At 48.2% G+C, this 19,757-nt stretch overlaps 1 protein-coding gene across 1 annotated transcript in view; it reads left to right on the top strand.

Annotated features, from left to right (window-relative positions):
- The window catches only part of RIPOR2 (RHO family interacting cell polarization regulator 2), a 58,205-nt gene that overhangs the window by 9,306 nt on the left and 29,142 nt on the right, over positions 1 to 19,757 (top strand). The window contains 1 exon segment of the mRNA XM_042836331.1: positions 18,592 to 18,718. Within this exon segment, the coding sequence (XP_042692265.1) occupies positions 18,592 to 18,718 (127 nt within the window).

Genomic DNA, 19,757 nt, shown 5'->3' with positions numbered 1-19,757 from the left:
TCTCCAATAAAGGCCTTTCCAAGTGGAAGCACCTGTCTTGCTTTCTGCTCTCAAACTTGATCACTCACTTCCTTTTTGGACTGAGGTCCCAGGTTTGCTACCTGTGTTCCCAGGGGAGCCTTCCTGGGCAAGCCACCTGCTGCAGGAATCTCATATGGATGTCTGTCCATGAGGTGGAAATGCACCCAGGCTCTCCCTCCCATACGAATGGGAAGAGACTTCCACAGAAACACAGCAAGGAGTTACAGTTGGAAAAAACATACAAATAGTCTTCCACGAAGGCTGGGGCAGGCCTAATCTACCTCAGACATCCAGGGCCCCAGGCCACCGTCTAGTGGCCACTTCCTTAGCCTCTTGCTTACACAAATGTGCTGATGAGAGACACCCATGCAAATTGTTGTCTGCACGCTGTGCTGAGCACCGCCACTGAGCTGTCTGCCAACCCCAGTCCCCATATTCCAGGTGTCTGAAGTCAGCCAGGACTGGGATGTCTATCTGCATGACAGACATGTGTCCCTGTGGTACAACAGGGAAGGTACAAGGATACCGCACACTCTCACTGTGGTCCTCACAGGGTCCTCCATCAGAGAATTTGATGAGGGGAGAGATTCCCCAAAAGCCTCCATCTTTCCAAGTTTCTGTAGAGGATGGTGGCAGTGGGCCTGAAGGCGACTGCTTTGCTCGGCTGTTCTGGGGAGCCAGCACCTAACAGGGACTACAGAAGAGAAAAGAAAGGATTCCTTATTGGGGAGTGTAGTGACAGGACAGGGGGCAATGGTTTTCAACTCAAACGGGAGATTTAAGTGAGATGTCAGGAAGAAATTAATTACTCAGAGGGCGGTGAGGCGCTGGCACAGCTGCCCAGAGAAGCTGTGGTGCCCCATCCTGGAGGGGCTCAAGGCCAGGTTGGATGGGGCTGTGGGCAGCTGAGCTGGTGGGGGGCAGCCCTGCCCACGGCACGGGGTGGGGTGGGTGGGCTTTGGGGGCCCTTTCTACCCAAGCCTTTGAGTGATTCTATGATATGTATCAGCCAGAAAATCCTGCTCGGCCCTTGCAAGAAGCCTTCCAGGTGTCTGGGAGTAGCATAGCATTTAGGTACACCCTAATTTCTCCCTTGGTAAGCATGATTTGCTCTCTGGCCTGAGAGCGAAGGCTAATAGAAAGCAGAGTGCTCCTGTGAAGCCCAACAGGTAATTGAAAAACTCAGGCTTAGATCTCTCAAGTACAGCGTGGGGCTGCCATTGCTGAAAGTGCTACTTGTAAAGGTGCACGGAAGCCCAGCAGGGATATGTAAGTGCAGCACAACTGGCAATTGCTGTTTTGCAGAGGTCACTCTCTCTTGTAGAGACAAAGCCAGAATCGGTTTTGTTGTTGTCACTTGCAAATTGCACTGAGGACATTTGCGTTGACCTATTTTTAACATAACAGCAGATTACAGTGCAATCCAGTGAATAATTTATGGGGGTAGCAGCATGACCAAGGCCACAATACAATGGCAGCTTCGGGTCTGGCCTAATGATGGAGGGAAGCAGAGCTTTCTGGCATTTTCCACTGAATTAGCAAAACAAGACACACGTGGAATGACTGACCTGATCCTTTCAAAAGCATGTCTGTCATGATGAATGCGTGCTCAGAAGGACTGTGTGGAGCAAAGATTTTATCTAGAGCATTCTCAAACCTGCTCAGCCTTCCCTTTGGCAAGCAGCAGCCCTGAGAGCAGGGAAGTGGGAACACATGTAGGGCTAGAAGTGACAGGAGGGAATTAGACTTCCACGTTTGCTATGCAAAACAGTATTGAGAAACATAGAGAAACAGATCCCACATCCCTCAGCACACGTATTTGCATAGGACAGAGAACATTTCCTTGAAAGAGGAGGCTGCACATGAGGGAGGCATTTACATCTGCAACCTTAGGTTCAAAAAATCTTCTGAAAGAGAAGACTGATGAGGCCAGAGGGAATTTGCAACATGGAGCACACGGGGTAATTGCCAGGAACTACTGTGGGAGGCACAAGGTTGAAGTCAGATGCTGCAATTAGCTGACAGCACTGAAAACCTATAACAAATTAACTAGACTTCCACAGCTAGAGCTGCCACCCCCTAAAAGGCTGAAATGGACTCAAAAGCATATTAAGTATGCATGATGAGACATTTATAGCTTTCAGCATTGCCACAAATATTCCCTCTCCTCTTCCCCTGACATTCCACAGCTCGAAACACGCAGCTGCTTTTTTCCAGAAAGCGACTTCTCCTCCATGCCCTCCTCATTCACATCCATGGGGAGCACATGGAGATAGTCCGGGCAGAGACCTGCAGGCATGACCCTAAAAACATGCCCTAGACCCTACAACAGCACCACGGTGCCAGTGGCAGCCTCTGTACTTCTCCTCAACACCCGTGCTTTTAGAGAGTCTGGAATCATTTTCTGTTGTTTCTACTTCTAAAGGCTTCAGGGTGCTGTATGTTTTCAGCATACGATATAAATACCACATGTTTATTAGTACTGATGGAAATTACTGAAGATTGTAGGTCAGCTGGAATTGGCAGCTGGGATTTTCTTTTATTTGGTGATGCTTTTTTTTTTTTTCTCTGAGTACAATGCTTTTTGGAACCCAAACTCTTAGTAGCATTTCACAAACTTCTCCACATAGTGTTATCCTGTGTGCTCCACGGACAACACCGGCATTTGGAAGGGTGAATGCGACCCAAGTGGGAAAGGATCCAGGCATAAATGAGAGTACCAGTAGGGTCTTCTTGAGCTCCACCCAAACTGTGCCAATTTACCCACCCCACAACCTCACCAGGGTCCCCTTGTCCCTCTTCCTCTCCCTCTTCCTCTTCCATTTGCATTCAATACAAAAACCAAGTAAACATGCTAATGAGGTGTTAAGGTCCATCCACATGAGGCGCAGGTTTGAATTTTGCTTAAAGTCAGTGAAAGAAGGTGTTGGATCAGTACCTATTTCAGAGAAATAGGAAGAGCTTGGTGAAGGGCTCTGCAGCAGCTTGAACTGTTGGAGGAGGGACAGCAAATCCTATGGCAATAGGGCATAGGTGTTGGGTGCTGCTGTTGGGTGATGGCTGAAGTAAAACCCTGCACAAAAAGTGCTGTGGAAGAGAAAGGATGAAGTCCTAAGGCCAGCAGTTCAGAACCTTATCTCTGAGGAGATGCACTTATAGCAACGTGGAGTATATATTTTGGATGGAAGACTGAAATGGAAATACTATGATTGGATATTAGGAAAAATTACTTCTCTGAAAGTGTAGTGAGGCAGAGGCACAGGCTGCCCAGGAAGGTGGTAGGGTCACCATCCCTGGAGGTGTTCAAGAACCGTGTGGATGTGGCACTGAGAGATGTGGTCAGTGGGCATGGTGGGGGTGGGCTGGTGGTGCACTAGATCATCTCAGTGGTCTTTTCCATCCTGAATGATTCTATGGTTCTATGATCCCATGATTGAAATACCCTACAATCTCTGTGACAATGCAGCATTCCTATATTTTTGTCTTTCCCCTGAAATGCAGCACAGAGGGCCGAAAGGAAAAATTCTCAGTCCTGTTCATTGGTGTGTTCTTCCCTCTGTACCTCCTGCCCTCGCAACATTTCAGTTTTGGACCTGTGTACATTACTGCCAGCAGCAGACGGGACAGCAAGAGGGCTCCACACGAGACCACTCCTCGTCCCTCTCCTCTTGCTAAGAGAACACGAGAAAAATAGCATGGGGCAAGTCAGAAGTACGGGGCTGGCCCCGGGTGCCGCGCAGACCTCTCACACAGAGGTGCACCGCTGCGCGAGCGGCATCAGGAACGCGCCGGGGCCCCGCACCGCCCTCACCGCGGCGGGGGCGGGCAGCGCCGCGCCTCCTCCTTCTCTTCCTCCTCCTCCCGCAGCTCGGCGGGGAAAAGCCGGCGGCGGCTGCGCTGGCTGCCAGAGCAGCGGGCAGCGTGAAAGGAGGCAGCCTGCACCCCTCCTCTTTAAAAACAGCAACAAGAAAATTCTTTAAATTATTATTGTGAATTTTTCCGAGGATGGAGAGCCGCTGTGTCCGAGGAGCCCGGGGCTGCGGAAGCAGCGGGCAAACCATGTCCCGGGGCGCGCTGTGAGCCGGCGACAGCTGCAGGTATCGGGGGTCGAGAGCCGGGATCCGCCGAGCTTCGCCTCCGGAGCGGCCGAGCCGAGCCCGGGGCTGCGAGGCCGGAGGGGGCGCGGGCTGGGCGTTTGAGGAGGGGAGCGGGCGTGTGCGGGTTTCGCCGTGGGAATAACGTGAAATTCTCGGGGTGCTCATAGAGGGTAGGGAGAACCGCGCGGATGGCTGCCGTTGTGTTTTCACGAAGTGCTCTTGGTTCCGTCCTAAAATAGAGTCTCGGCGTTTCCTCGGGTGCTGTCTTTCTATTTCCAGTGAGCTTCCATGGTATTACGGCTGAGGAGAGCTCAGACCCTCTTAAGTTCTCCTTTTGGTCCCTGGCTCATTCCCAAGGGCTGATGCAAACACATCACAGCCTGGCACTGCTCCCGGGTCTGCCCCGGTTACAAGAGGTCGCCTTCATCCTGGGGCCGATCTTGCCACTGCTGAGCAGCCGGGCACCCTGCTGCCCCTCATTCAAAGTTCTGCAAAGCTTTCTGGAAACGGTGTGCTTGCGGCAGTGTGCATGTGTGACCATTCCTCCTGCACGCCTTTTCATCCATCCCCTCAGTCAGGAGTCCGATGTGTTCCCAGCCCGATCTCCGTGCCCACTGCCGTGCTCACCTTCGTGACTGCTCTGGTGCAATCACACAGTCAGAGCCCCAGGCAGGAGCGTTCTCCAGCAGCAGCACTACCATTCCCCAGCAGCTAATTAGGTTTCACCAGCATTGCTCTCTTCTGAATAAACAAAAGGTTGGAGCATAACCCCAATGGGGTTTGGAGTAAGGGGTGAGATTCCCATGCTGCCTTCCCTGCTCCTCTGGGGTATTCCCTTTCATTTGCTTGTCACACAGCAGGAAAAGATGTAATGTGGTCCAGGTTGCCATAGCCAGGTTGGGGGATGATGTCTGCTATAGCCACAGTGGCACAGATAACCCCACACAGCTTCCACGCCTCAGTAGGCACAGGTGGGTATATATAGGGCAGCATGAGTCCCAAAGCACCACATCCACCTTTTCTTCCATAAATACAACATTTTCTCAGTCACTGACTAAATCACTTGGACAGTAATTTAAGATGGTGCTTGTGCTTCCCATTAGTACAGCAAGCACTTGCGCAGGGTGGACTCTGAAAATCTCAGCATCCATAACCTTGCTTTAAATTTCAGCATCCAAGCAGCACTTCCTTGGTAGGATGAGGAAGTTTTGTTTGTTTGTTTGCTTGTTTTGGTTTTCCTTTTGAGGAGCAACAGGTAGAATGCATTTCCAGGTTCCTGCTTAAGGAACAGAACAGTTTGCTTTTCCATATCTCTTTCCTGTTCTCTGGAATAACAATGCAGTTATGGCTTAGGGCTTCTCTGTAACAGAATGAGCAATGTAATGGGAGAAGTCTGTGGTTTGTGCACGAGGGGTGCCTGGCATCCCTGTATGAGAAAGGTGCTCTGCCTCTCTCTGCTCTCAAGGTGCGTGGCCATTTCATTCAACTGTATGAAATCACTGAGCTCTGCTCTGTGTGACAGCGACAGGGCCTGAAGGAACGGCATGGAGCTGCGTCAGGGGAGGGCAGCTGGGGGTCAGGGAAAGGGGCTGCACCAGAGGGCGGTGGGCATGGAACGGGCTGCACAGGGCTGTGGGCACGGCCCCAAGGGCTGGAGTTCAAGAAGCATTTGGACAGCACTATCAGATACAAGGTTTAGCTTTCAGATGTATAGAGCCAGGAGTTGGACTCAGTGATCCTTGTGGGTCCTTTCCAACTTGAGTTATTCTGTGATTCTATGATATTTTATGAACTCTATTTTATTTTATCAACTCTATTCTATTTTACTACAGAGCAAACACTCAAGGTGATTGCTGCACAAAGCGTGCCCTGAACCCCACTGCAGTGCATTCACGAACCCCCAGAGCTGCCTTTTTCTCTGTTCTTCTATAGCCCAGCCAGAAGCAAGGTGACTCGCAGGCAGTGCCCCCACCTACCCGCTGTGAAGAAGCGGCAGAGAAGGCGAGAGCAGTGTTTGCTGTTTCCAAAAAAGGGCTGGTTGCTCTGCCTCTGTCCCTGTGCTACGTGCAGCAGGGACAGGCAGCCCATGGACAGATTTTGGAAACGATAAAAAGCAAGGGGATGCACCAGCTCCTCCCTGTACAGCTGTGCCTCGGGGAGGGCTGAGCATACAGGTCCCCACTTGTGTGCTCCCCACAGTGCCCTGCACTGCTCTGGTTTTACTGCAGCTGTGCCCGGCCCGGGACGTGCTGCCCCAGAGCAGGGCCGGTCCCTTGGCAAACCACAGTTGCTTTTTGGCAGCTGCAAGCACCAACCTCGCCTCTCTCTTTGTATCCAGGCTCTGCACGCGGTGGCCTCTGTAAGCAGCAAGTCCTCTAAGTGTGACGCAAGAACTGTCTGCCTTTTTTTTTTCTTTAAATTTGTCTTTTACTGCTCTGTTTTCATGTTACAAGGGGATCCTCTCCTTCTTACCCCTGCCAAGTACAAAAGAAATGACAGATTAGCCCCGAAGTATGGGAGCATCTTTCTTCTCCTCAATGGGAGGCACAAATTGAAGCTGACAGTTCCCTGGAAGCAGCACAACCCACGGAGCAGCCACAATAACACATGCTATCTCTCAGCCCTTTTAAAGCCTCAGCCTTGCTGCTAAACGCCGGCTCTGCCGGCCCCAAGCACCCCATGTACTGCAGCCACCAGAGCCTCCTGGGTCAGACAGCTGCTGGTGGGCCTCCAGCCACTGACTGATTTCAGATAATCACTTCTCCAAAGTGCTTTTAGTCTTTAATTCAACAAAACACACGACACAACCACTTAGCTGCAACACCCAGAGATTGGTCAGACTTGGTTTTGTCCTAAAAATAGCACTGATGGGAAAACTTCAAGCCATCCATCAACCCCAGAGAGGCTTGAGGAGTTGCAGCAGAGAAAACCTACGTAGCTGTCCCTGAGGTGCTGAGTTTAGCTTCTCTGTCATGTATTCTTGCAGCTTGCCTTCATGCCCACAGAAGGTCAGTCTGGACCAACCCTACCTATTCATATTTAACCATTCTTGTTCAAGCTGACCAAAGGAATAGAATCACAGAACCATTCAGGTTGGAAAGAACCACTAAGATCATCTATTCCAGCCACCAACCCACCCCCACCATGCCCAGTGACCATGGCCCTCAGTGCCACATCCACACATTCCTTGGACACCTCCAGGGACAGTGACTCCCCCACCTCCCTGGGCAGTCTGTGCCACTGCCTCACCACTCTTTATGAGAAGAAATTTTTCCTAATACCCAACCTGAACCTCCCGTAGCACAACTTGAGGTCATTACCTCTTGTGGTATCACTGAACCTATTTACAGTGCTGGAAGCAGATAGGCAAAGAAGCACTTGCAAATCCCTGTGGGAGGTTTGCACTTGGATGGATGGGGCAAGGCTAAGTACTGCTGCTGCCTTTCTCTCTCCCTGAGATACCTCTGAGCAGCCCTCACTTCTTGCTCTGTCTCCCAGTACCTCTCCCTTCAGTTGGATTTCCCTTTATACCTACTGGAAGACTGAAGCAGTACAGAGGGCAGACGTGGTTTGTGGAGCTGGTGCATGGGAGTGCATGGGGCTCAGGCCCTTGGTACAACCTGGGGCAGGCAGGTGGGAAGGGGGATGTAGCTTTGCATTCACAGATGGGCATTTTCTGGTTGTATGGCAGTAGGGAAAAGACTTTTTCCTTAATTAAGTAACTTAATCTCCTCTGTTTGTCTCTAAGTTAAACATGTTTGGGCTTAAAACTGTAATTATAGGGGCATCTATTGCACGTTTGTGCATTGACGTCCCAGCAAGTGGTTTTTGGCCAGGACATCTCCCTTGGTGCAGGGGCACCTTCTCTGCCCATCACTGGAAGCGTCATTGGGTTTTGGTAATAGAAGCCATCCCAGATGTACAGGCATGCTTGTGGGTGATGGAGCTGCTGAAAAAATACTGCTGCTCAGTCAAGTGTATGATATGTCAAGTCCTGCATGAATGAATGCCCTTTCCTTGTCTTGATCAGTACATCCACAAAATGCCATTTTGTTGGTTCAGAGAAGGAGTTGGGTTTTTGCACAGGGCTGATTGTGGGCTGGGGAGCAATTGGCTGTGAGGTGCTCTTTGAAGCACGAGGCATTTTCCTGAATTCAGTGTAATGCTCGCAGACCACATCTATTTAGATAAACGCATCTTTTCAATCAGAATAGACATCTGCCAAAGTGAGCAGAGGGGACTGCTTGGTTTATCAGACGTTTAGATTAATGAACCCAAGAGCTGGAAACACTCATTAAATCATCTGTGCTACACAGAACCAAGCCGAGGCCATATTAAAAATGGTAAGACCAGCTGATGCCGTGGCTGGAGAGTAATCAGCTTAAAAGCCTGCTTGCAAAGACAAGATTTTGCTTTCTCTGCATTCAGCGAGCAGTGAGATCAAAGAGCCTTGCTGCAGGCACAACCAGGTTGGAAGGGCTTGCAGTGTGTTTGGCTTCCATGCCCTACACTGCAAGCAGAAGCTGTCCGATGTTCTTTTTAAGGATGGAGTCTTTGTGTCCTTGTTTTCTTGTACCCAGAATGGCAGCACATGCCCATTGTTGCTGTTATGTGAATTGGAAAATGCAGAAACCTCAACAGAGAACAAAATAAGAAAAGAGCAGGAGGGCAGTGGAGGACAGAGTGTGGTGCCATGCCTGGGAAATTTTCGTTGGCTTGCAATGGCCCTGGTGGGTTTCTTCTTTAAACAGAAGAACATGGAAAAGTAGGCCTGTCCCGAGGTGCACACAGCCCTCTTTTATGCAATGAAAAGTTCCACCAGATAATTGCCTTGTAGTTCAGCAGTATAAATGCTGTCAGATCTCTTTAATCCAGCCTCCATTTATCTTTCATGTCTCTGTATCTACAAAGACTTAAATGGCAACTAGTAGTAAGGCTGCAGTGTATGGCGTTTGAAACTCGAGATTTCTTTTTTTAATATTCACTCCAGTTGAAATTTACCAATTGAACTCAGCTAGCTCTACTTACTATATACTCAAGAGTCTCATCAGGTTTGCATTGGACATGCCTGTAGCAGTAAACTATATCAGCTTGGAGTTGTTCTCCTGCATTAATAGCAATAGGCACTGGAACAGGCTTCCCCGACAACAGGCACTATTTCATCCTCATATCGATTCTGAGTCTCTTTTCTTTTAGTTTTTAGTCGTTCTCCCTTGTCCTGTTGCTGTCAGATGATGTAAAAAGTCCCTCTACCTCCTGTTTAAAAGCTCTTTTTTAAATACCATAAGGCTGCAGTGAAGTTCCCCTAGAGCCTTCTCCAGGCTGAACAAGCCCAACTCTCTCAAGCCTTTCTTCACAGAAGACTTGAAAAGATTGTCATCAGAAAAATACCAACCTCTGCCTTAACTTTAAATTAAAAAAAATAATCGAGGTCATCTACATCAGCTCTTGTCTAATGTGAGATTCAAGTTGTGAGTGCAGATGAGCTGAAGCCAAGGAATGGCAGTTCCATCAGAGCACACGGCCTCGCTGGGCTGTGCACGGACAGTGTTCCATTGTTTGATGTTCCGCAGAGGAACTTCGGCTGTACACGGTGGCCAAGTATAAATGAAGTAACAGGACTTCTATGGCAATGCTTTGGGAACAGACACACTTGTGAAGTGTTGAAAAGATTAAATAAATAGATTGCTTCGGTGCTCACACCTGGGACAAAAATGTCTGGCTATAAGGACAGTGTTGTGTCCTAAACTGCGCAGCAGTGTATCTTCAACAATATATTAATGAGCAGTGTGCATTAAGATCCTCTTGGAAACAGGACTATCTTGTAAACATCGAAGGCATTTTAAGTCTCCCTAATCCCAAGTATTTAAAGAGGAGCAGCAAAGTGTTTGCATCTCATTAGCAGCTGAAAGGGTTTTGACAACAGAGATGTTTTACTTTCAGGGATGAAAAGCCTGCCTCACTTGTTTAATTTATCTCACGCCTGTTTGTGTTAAGAGTGAATATGGAGGGGATACTGAATATGGCAGTGGTTGGTTTGCCTTGACTGGAGCAAACCCAACGACCCTTAGAGCAGCCCACCACTTACCCACACCATCTTACAGAGAGCTTGGTGCCTTTACTTTCTTGTAAAAGTAAAGAAATGAAGGTTGTAAACAGAAATAGTGTTGCAAAGTGAGAAGAGAAAGCAGCATTCTTCAGAGTAGTTTTGCACTAAACGCTGCTATGCCACTGCTTTTCTCTCCCAACAAGGGGAAGATTTTTATGTTCACTGCTTACACAGACTATGAAATCAGGTCACTCTCCTGCTTACACCTGACGTACAGCTTTAGGACAGTGCTCACCGTGGATTTTTGCCAAATGACTCCCACCAGAGTCACACATCATTACATCAGGGCTGGCTCACCCAGCTGCTTTCGGATTCCACTGCTGGGCTCATCCAGGGGTGACGTCTGGTCAGTAAGGGACAGCACCACTCACCGAGCCACCGAGGGCTGCTGACTCCCCAGCTCCTACTGTTAGTGCTGGCAAGATGGCTTCATCACCTTTTGTGATCCCCGCTGAGAAATTGCAATTCTACCCAACACGTTGATACAGGCAACCTTACAGTAGTTGCCTGGTTATGGTTGTAGAGGTAGAGAAGCAGCCTGACTGCTACCAGCAGTAATCCCACAGCCCATTCTGCATCCTGCTAGTTTTATTACTTCTCACAAGACCACATCTTTTAGTGTATCTCTTGCTACAGGGAGAGATAACAGCGCAGCACAAAGTCTACTGCCTTACTCCCCACAGCACTGCTAAATGTCGGTGTGATTCAGCAAGGCACAGGCTGCTTGCACTGAGCTACTGCTGCAGAAGCAGTGAAAGCTGGCTTTCAAGTGCAGGGAGATCATCCTCAGCTGATTTTCAGAAATGCTTTTCTTTATGTTATTTTCTTACACTCGAATGGCAGGGGGCTTTGCTTTTAATTAATTCTTTAATTGACACGAAGAACAATCGATGATGAGTAGAATTGGAGTTGACTTCTAATCAAAGATAATTCTGCATCCCAGGGTTAGTTTTAAATGAACGAACATGAAATCTAATTAGACAGGCAGGCCCTGATCCCTCGGCCGCACTCCGGTGCTGTCGCAGCGCCGCTTCTGCTGAGCCACGCTAATACCTCCTGGATGTGGTTGCTCTGTATTCAAAGAGCTGTAAGAGAACGGCATTAAGGATGGCCCTGGGTGTATTTCACGCTCACAGTTGCTCCAGCTGCCAGCACGAAACAAATGTTGGAACTGAAAAAATGAGGTCAGCCACCGCGAACCCATCTGTCATGTGTGGGAGCCATTTAGTCTCAAATTTATTTTCCTTGGGTTTATTACAGCAAAATAACTTCTTAGCGTTTCCCTCGCCTTATGTTTTTGGCATGTGCTAAACCAAAATTGAGGAAGATGCTGGAGATGTTTCTCTGAGGGGGACTAAAGCAGAGGAAAGGGCTCCATGTGCTGGCAGCTCTGCCGAGAGCAACCACAGCATTGCTGCAAGGCAGCAGTGTGCTGCTTTGCTGCAGCCACTAGCAAAGCAATGGGAGTGACAGAAAAGAGAGGTTTTACCGAAAATAAAAAAACAAGTTAGACGTCCCCACGTTGAATTTGGGACTGTACTGCTGTAACAGATTGATACAAGCTGAATTTGTTGGAATTATGTTACAATTGGAGCGTCAACCACCAACTCCCATATATACACAGGCACAGATGCTATCACCGTTCTGCTGGTGACCTGAATGCTTAGCTTTCTTCTTGTTACTGTTGTTACTGCTTTTTGGCTTAAGTGCTTCATCCAGTCAGGTAGCAAGAGCAGAACAAACAGCATGAGCCACTCCAGATGGTAGACAACTTGGGTTTCTGCTCAGGCCGTCTTGTGATGAGCTAGCAAATACTGAAGCATTTCAGCTGAAAACATCCTTACATGCAACAGAAAAAATGTTCTTCCATAAATGGAACAGTAAAGTATAAGTCTTGCTATTAGTATCAAGCCTTGGGAGTATATTATCTCACACCAAAGCTAAAATTTGTCACCAAAGTACCCAAAGCTGACACTCATTTATTAGAAATAGGTAATGGCACCTTGTGCTCACTCCCAGGGTTTTCTGCAATCAAGCAGAGCTCTCAGCTATGACTTGGGCAGGGCCAGAAAGGACACACAGGCTCTTCCTTGTGCACCGTAAAAACTGAATCCACCCAAACTGAAGATACAAAAATACAACTAACAAAAGAAAGTATCCCTGCAAGAGCAGAGCTGTCAGCCAGCAGCGGGCCCACACCTTTGAGGAGATCCCACTGGTGAGGAGATGCACCTCAGGCGGTGCTGCTTCCATCTCAGAGTCTTGGGGCTGCAAGGGGCTGACCGAATTTTGCTCCTTGTGCTGGAGCCAACGAGGCTGCTTACTGCCTGCCCCAGCACAACCCAGGCACTCCCACATCTCCCTTCAGAAGGAGAGGGAGCCAGCTTGTAGCTCCTCTGTGTGCAATACTGTTCTCCGCAGCCATGCCGATAAGCCCACGTGCTTCTTTTTCTGTGCTAAAATTAACATTTGAAGCTCACAGATCTGCTGGCCTTTCACTGGCTGATGCAGGCTTGGGAAGTGTGCTTCTCAGTGCAGCCATATGCTCCTATTTAGGAGTACCTCCGACTTGGACTTTGATGGAACAAATGCACGATTTTGTTCTGGCAACCCAGAATAGTTCTTCAGATGGAGCTCAGATGTCTGTACTGCTCTAGCAAACCCTGTCCTGCACTAGAAGTAGCAGCTCAGTCACTGGGAGCATAAAAATGCCATCAAAGTTGTACTATATGTAATCCAGTCATCTTCTGATGTTTCCAGGAGATTCCATCCCACAGAAACGATCCTGACACATTTAGAAATTAGGAGCCCATGTGCTAATGCGTAGGAGTTTTTGTCCTAAAAACGTTAACACTACTGTAAGAGAGTTAATTTCCTTGTGGAAGTTTTTATAATGCTTTTGAGGGCTCTTACCCATATATTATTGTCAACCTTTTATATTAAAAATTCATCCACAAGAATGTTTAAATTGTCATCCAAGATACATACCTCTTTGCCTGCTAGGAGTCTGGGAAACATGGAAACAGTAAATTCCAGGTGGTAGTTTGGGCTACTGGCCATGCTGGCCTCATATTGCCAAGGTAATTCAATTAATCAGAAGGAAGAAATTGGGAAATTGATATTAATGAAGACTAGATTGTAGACCACAAATGCAAGCAGCACTAGCTGCCTTCACAGAAGGTTCAGGTTGGGTATTAAGAAAAATTCCTTCTCAGAGAGAGTGGTGAGGCAGTGGCACAGGCTGCCCAAGGGAGGTGGTGGAGTCACCACCCCTGAAGGTGTTCAAGGGACTTGTGGATGTGGCACTGAGGGTGGTCAGTGGGTATGGTGGGGGTGGGCTGGTTGGACTAGATGCTTTTAGTGGTCTTTTCCAATCTTACTGATTCTGTGATTCTATGAATGTACATTGAATGAGCTTGGAATTGGACTGAGACAGAGTGCGGAACTGAATTGTGCTCTTCAGGTTTGTTCATGCAAAGCAGAAAGAATTGGCTTGCTGTGCAGGGGCCATGACTTGTAGGGAATAGCCAGTTTCTTCCCTTGTTGTACTTACTCTTTTGGAGGTGTACATTACTAAATGAGGTTTTATTGCAATAAAGCATTTTACCTTTTGAAGTTAACAAGCTACTCTGATAAGCACACTATAATCCTTGACACAGATGAGAGATGAATATATTCTTTCATTATTCAGTAAGTTCCCAGTTCATTTGTTAGACATATCCAGTTGCCAGGTTTTTGGTTAAGAGGGGTTCCTCGCATGCACAGCTGAGCCCTTTGGCTGCTGCCACAAATCTGCTCAGAGCGGTTTGGTGGACCCTCTCACCTTACCCCAAGCAATCATCACTAAATCTTAATGTACAGTCTTCAGACCGCAGATCAGCACAAGGAACATCAGACAAAACATCTCACTATGGGGATTACATCTTTGCAGATCCAGAGAGGGCCTTGAGACGCATGCCACATAAAAAAATAAGACAGGAACAAAGGATTATCAAGGATCAGATCGGTCCTCGAATCTACCCCCAACATTCCCTTTTAATCAAGGATTATATTTAATCCAAAAGCATCCCCAAAGCTGCTGTGCTGCAAACCCTCAGCTTCAGCTCCCTAACATTCTACAGCAAACCCAGGACCTAGAGCCATAACTGCAGATGCTATGAGAGAGTGGGATCAACCATGGGCGCACCACCAAAATGTATTTATTGGTGGTCTCTAGGTCAATTAGAGGGGGAAAGCAAACAAAAAGGTCAGTCTTGATTTGGCAAACATATTTCCAACTGAATTTCCCATCTCTTAGCTTGAAACCTGCACTATTTATAATATATGTTGGCATTACGGGAGGTGCAAGTCCATTCAGAGGGTGACTGAAAGAGGGCAGCCCTGTGGAAGTGATGGGCTCAGCAGTCACTTCTCTCATTATTTCAGGCTCAGCTGTTTCAGCTGTTAGGAGAGATGAGAGCAATGGGGCTTTATTTCTCCAGGGACAGAGGCACCATCAATTATCTGCCGTTCCCCACTGCACACTGTCACTGAGTCAGGCAGAAAAAAATACTGATACAATTTCACCTTATCCCTCAGCATTGCTGCTAGACTCATCACTCAGCTGCCACACATTTAGCATGGGCAATACTAATTGTATTAATTATGCTCACACACACACAGTACATGTTTATCTTAGCAGGAAGCGGACTGATGATTTTTTTTTTTAAGTGAAACGTTGGCGGTTCATCAGCTGTAGAGATTTTAAAATAATGAAAAAAGATTTCAATTTCTGCTGGTTCGATCCACCGCTGGGGCAGAGTCTTGAATCTCCAAAGCTTTTAATGCCATTTCAGATGCACATTCTCATAAAATCATAGAATGGTTTGGGTATGAAGGGACCTCAAGGATCATCAGGCTCCAACCCCCTGCCACAGGCAGGGCCACCAACGGGAGCTCCCCATTTAACACTACCAGGCTGCCCAGGGCCCCATCCAACCTGGCCTTAAACACCTCCAGGGACGGGGCATCCACAACCTCTCTGGGCAGCCTGTTCCAGCACCTCACCACTCTCTCTGTAAAGAACTTCTCCCCGAACATCCAACCTAAAACTTCCCTCCTTCAACTTGAAACCATTTCCCCTTGTTCTGCTGTTGTCTATCCTTCAAAGAGTTGACTCCCCTCCTGTTATTAGGCTCCCTTTAGGTACTGAAAGGCTGCAGTGAGGTCACCCTGCAGCCTTCTTTTCTCCAGGCTGAACAAGGTCCTCTCTCTCAGCCTGTCTTTGCAGGGGAGGTGCTCCAGCCCTCTGATTATCTTTGTGTCCCTCTTCTGGACTCTCTCCAACAGCTCCCAAAAGCACACCATACTTTAATATTGAGAGAAGAATGCATATTATAACTAGAAGATGGTAGCTTTGTATCAGGTAACTATTAGAAACTTGGTCACTACATTGGAGCATCACCAGAATCCCCCTGCTTCTGTAGGGACACTGGTCAGTTCTATAACAGATCTGGGTGAGTCCTTGTGGACTGAGACTTAATAAAATTACCCCAGTGATTACATACATGTATACAATCAGAGTACAGCTGTATTATTCAACTCTGTGGTAAGCTTGTGAATGGTTTAATAGTAAGCAGGAATATAACTGCTCCTCAGCAAAGCGTTTTCCCACAGCATGGCAAATACTCATCACCCAAAGGGTATTTGCTAGATGTCAGTGTCATAAATAATCCATGACTGTGAACGTGGTGCCTGTGCAAATCTGGGCTAAGGGGCTGCTGCTTCCATAGGGGGTCAGTGCAGCTGTGTGCGGTCAGCTGGAAACGTTTGAGGTGTTGGCAATGTAATGTTAAATTTTAACAGCAGATTGTGTTTGTATGATAGAGGCAAACTCTAACCCGATGAACATATATATATTGAGCACGAGCCAGTGTGGCTCTGAGTTCTGACCATTCTACGCAATAGCAAAGCAGAAGTAGTTCCAGGCAGGTCTCCAGTTTGCATTTCAATTGCACTTCATCCACATTTCCTTTTGGTACTGTGAGCAAAGCCCTCACTACTAAAGCACTGCAAAGCCCCTGAGAACTTCAGCAAAATAAGTAAAATAAATAAATCAGTACATTTCTTTTTCAAGATTGTTGCATTTTTAAGCTTCTCCAAAACAAAAGAACTATGTTTTTATGGCCAACGTAGCCATGACTAGCACCCAGCATCAGGTTTGCTCTTGTTCCTCTTGTTTCCTGAGGGTTTGTGAGCTGACGTTTTTTGTCAGCAGGATTTAGCTTCCACCCTCACATGTCCCTGGAGGAATTCAAGGCCAGATTGGATGGAGCCCTGGGCAGCCTGGCCTAGTATTGAATGGGGAGGTTGATGTCCATGAATGTGGCAGGGGGGTTGGAGATTCATAATGCTTGAGGTCCCTTCCAACCCTGGCCATTCTGTGATTCTGTGATGTCACCAGATGCTGGCCACGCTGTTCTATCCATCCTGCTGGACACCCTCAAAGCTTGCTGCTCTTCTCAGAGGGGTTTGGTCTGGTTCTCAGAAGGGTTTTCACAGCATGATCATAACTGCATAGTGAACATAATGAATACAACAAACACACTGCTAGATGAACAGCGTGCAAGGTTTTGCTTCCAGGTTATGGCACTGGCCTGCTGAAGACAATTCCGTATCCCAAAGTTGATCCTAGCAGGTACCAGCACTGCTGCTGGGAGACAGCAGGGGTGGGAACTGGTGGCTGGGAGCTGGACAACTGGCAGCCAGGGCTCACATCTGCAGATGCTCCTGTGGAGCTCTGCCATAAACCCGTCACTCCTGCTCCTGTGCTCCAGGCACAAGGCCAGATGGATTGGAATAGTCTCCATCTATAAAAGTCTCCCAAAAATGGGGTCTGGCCACATCCAAGCTGCATGCTAGAGTAGCTGGAATAGCTTCTGGCCCATGCTAATTCCCTAGATGTGCCTGGGGATTGTTCAGGAAGGCTTTGGTTGGCATAGCTGGCTTGAGAGAGACCTCAGTGGTTGTTCTTGCCCAGACATGAGGCTGCATGGAGACAGAAACCTTTCCAGGTGGATCACAGCTACCTGCTGGTCACAGCAGTGGAGAAAATTTGGCTTAAGCACACCTATCACAAAGCCGAGGCTGCATCTGTGAGGGTTGCCCAGTTACAGGGTACTGATCAGTTCTCACTTCCAGAATCAGGAGACTGATGCTGTTTGGGTTGTGTAACGGAGAAAATTTCACATCGCTAATAGCGCTGACAATTCTGAGGCTGGAAGAAATATTTTTGGCAGAGCTCTTATAGAAATATTCCTGACAAAGCAGCTCTTCTTGGGCAATACAATCCTCTCCAGAGAAAAGTAGCAGCTCTCTACAGTGGTGAATGCCACCTCAGGGAGTATTTGTCCAGCCTAGCGTTACAAATCAAACAGAACTGGACTGTGCACGATGTTTCCCCACATATTTACTTTTTCCAGTGAGTGTTTGCCATGGAGGCACTGCGTAACTCTGCTCCTTATCTGCAATAAATACGTTTGGTTGTGAAGGCTCAGGCTGCAAACCTGTGGTCCTCACACGTGGCTCCCTTTCGGGCACTCAGCTATGGACTATTCACTTGAGGGGATGAGAGGCTGCTTTAAATTTACCCACTGAGTCCCATAGGCAGCAGTGTCGCAAAGCATCAACTCTGTTGCCTGCAGGCAGCTCCAGCCCGAACGCCTGGAGTCCTGCTGCAGCCCTGTCTCAGCCCCAGACTCATCCACAGCTGTGGAGCAGATGCAGGGTGAAATGAACTGAGGGTATGAGGTGTGCCAGGTTCTGCTTTTAAAATAAATGGGAAAATAATATTTTTGTTCATTTTTTTTGTCAGGTTATTTTGAGCTGGCTTAGTTTCTCCATGTGTTTCTCAAAGCAGTGGTGTTAGCAGCCCCGAAAGGAAGGCAGTGGTGAATGGACAGGTCCTGTGAGACAGGGGTGCAACAGGGTCCTTCTTCTTAGTTCACTGACCACCTCAGTGTAGCGTGGCACTCACAAGGTAGCACTTCTGGTGTGGCAGATGTTGACACTGGAACTGGGGGGAGAAGCATGCCAGGCATGGCATGAATTGGGGCCACTGCTGAGATTAGCACATCACAGCAGCTGGTTTCCAGCCCCACACCCAGATCCTCATTGCAGCCACAACATGGTTTTCATAGTCCACTCTTATAATTTATTCTGCAAACCAAGCAACAGACCTCAGCAGACTGGAGTTGGGGGTTGTGTTCATGCCCTGGCTCACAGCCCCTCCTAGGGTTGGGTTGCCTTTTCTCCTTTCTGATGCCCCTGCTTCACAGCACACCTCCTGCCCACCCCATCCCTGAGCTTCTTTCTGTTGTTTTTCAGGAATATCCTCCCGGCTTCCGGAAATCATGTCAATAGGATCACATTCATTCTCTCCAGGAGGTCCTAATGGGATTATCAGGAGCCAGTCCTTTGCTGGCTTCAGCGGTCTGCAAGAGAGACGCTCCAGGCAAGTACCATGTTCTTTAAGTGGCTTTCACAGTCAGGTGCTAAAGGGACTGGGGGCTTAGAAGGCAGCAAAGAGGTGATGGAGAACTTCCTTCTCCCCAGCTTGCAGGAATAAGTTTTCTAGGCTAAAATCTCCTTATATATTGGCCACGTCATTAAGCTGTTAGCCTGCATCTTAACTACCAAATGCTTCCCCTCCACCCTTAACGCAAGGCTTCCTCACATTTCTCAGAGTTGTGAGAACATTTCAGAGAATGATTTTAATTTCCTAACTTATGCAGCAATCTTTTCACAAGTAAAATGCACAGAACTATGATAAGCTTTCCACCGCCCCCAGCTTCACACTGCTGCTACCTAAAAGTCAGTTTTCTCATTGCTGCTGTGAAGTCAAAGCAGCCCCATTTTTTTGTTTGTTTGTTTTTGCAGAGCTGCTTCAGCGTCCTGCTGGAAGCAGATCCTGGTGCAGAGCCTTTCCCTGCGTGGTCCTTTTGGCTAGACAGGACCTCAGGCTTTGAGCCACACACTTTACTGGGTCAGCCAGATGCCTCCAGAGCTGCTTTCCAATTAGTTTCAACTTGCGTGAACCCCACCAAGCTCCAGATCAGCAGTTAACAGTCAGGGAGGAGCCACATGGTGAGGAGGTCACCTCCCAATTGCCAGCAGTAGGGTTAGATGCTGACCTGCAGGAGGGGAGCCAAAGAGCCACCTACAAGCAGCACAGCTGTCCTCCATTTGTGGTCCACCAGCAGTATGATAGAGAATCATACAATAGCTCGAGTTGGAAAGGACCCACAGGGAACACTGAGTTCAACTCCTGCTCCACACAGGACCACCCAAAATTCAAATCCTATGTCTGAGAATGTTGTCTTGAACTCTGGCAGCCCGTTCCATGCCCACCGCCCTGTGCTGCAGACCCTTCCCCTGACCCCCAGCTGCCCTCCCCTGACGCAGCTCCATGCCGTTCCCTGTCGCTGTCACACAGAGCAGAGCTCAGCGCTGCCCCTCCGCTCCCTGTGAGGAGCTGCAGCCGCCATCAGGAC

This window comes from Centrocercus urophasianus, unplaced genomic scaffold (genome assembly GCF_019232065.1).
Source record: "Centrocercus urophasianus isolate 14NV4802_14NV808 unplaced genomic scaffold, USGS_Curo_1.0 seq_11, whole genome shotgun sequence".
In the NCBI taxonomy this organism is placed as follows: domain Eukaryota; kingdom Metazoa; phylum Chordata; class Aves; order Galliformes; family Phasianidae; genus Centrocercus; species Centrocercus urophasianus.
This window is presented reverse-complemented; position numbering and strand designations above follow the sequence as displayed.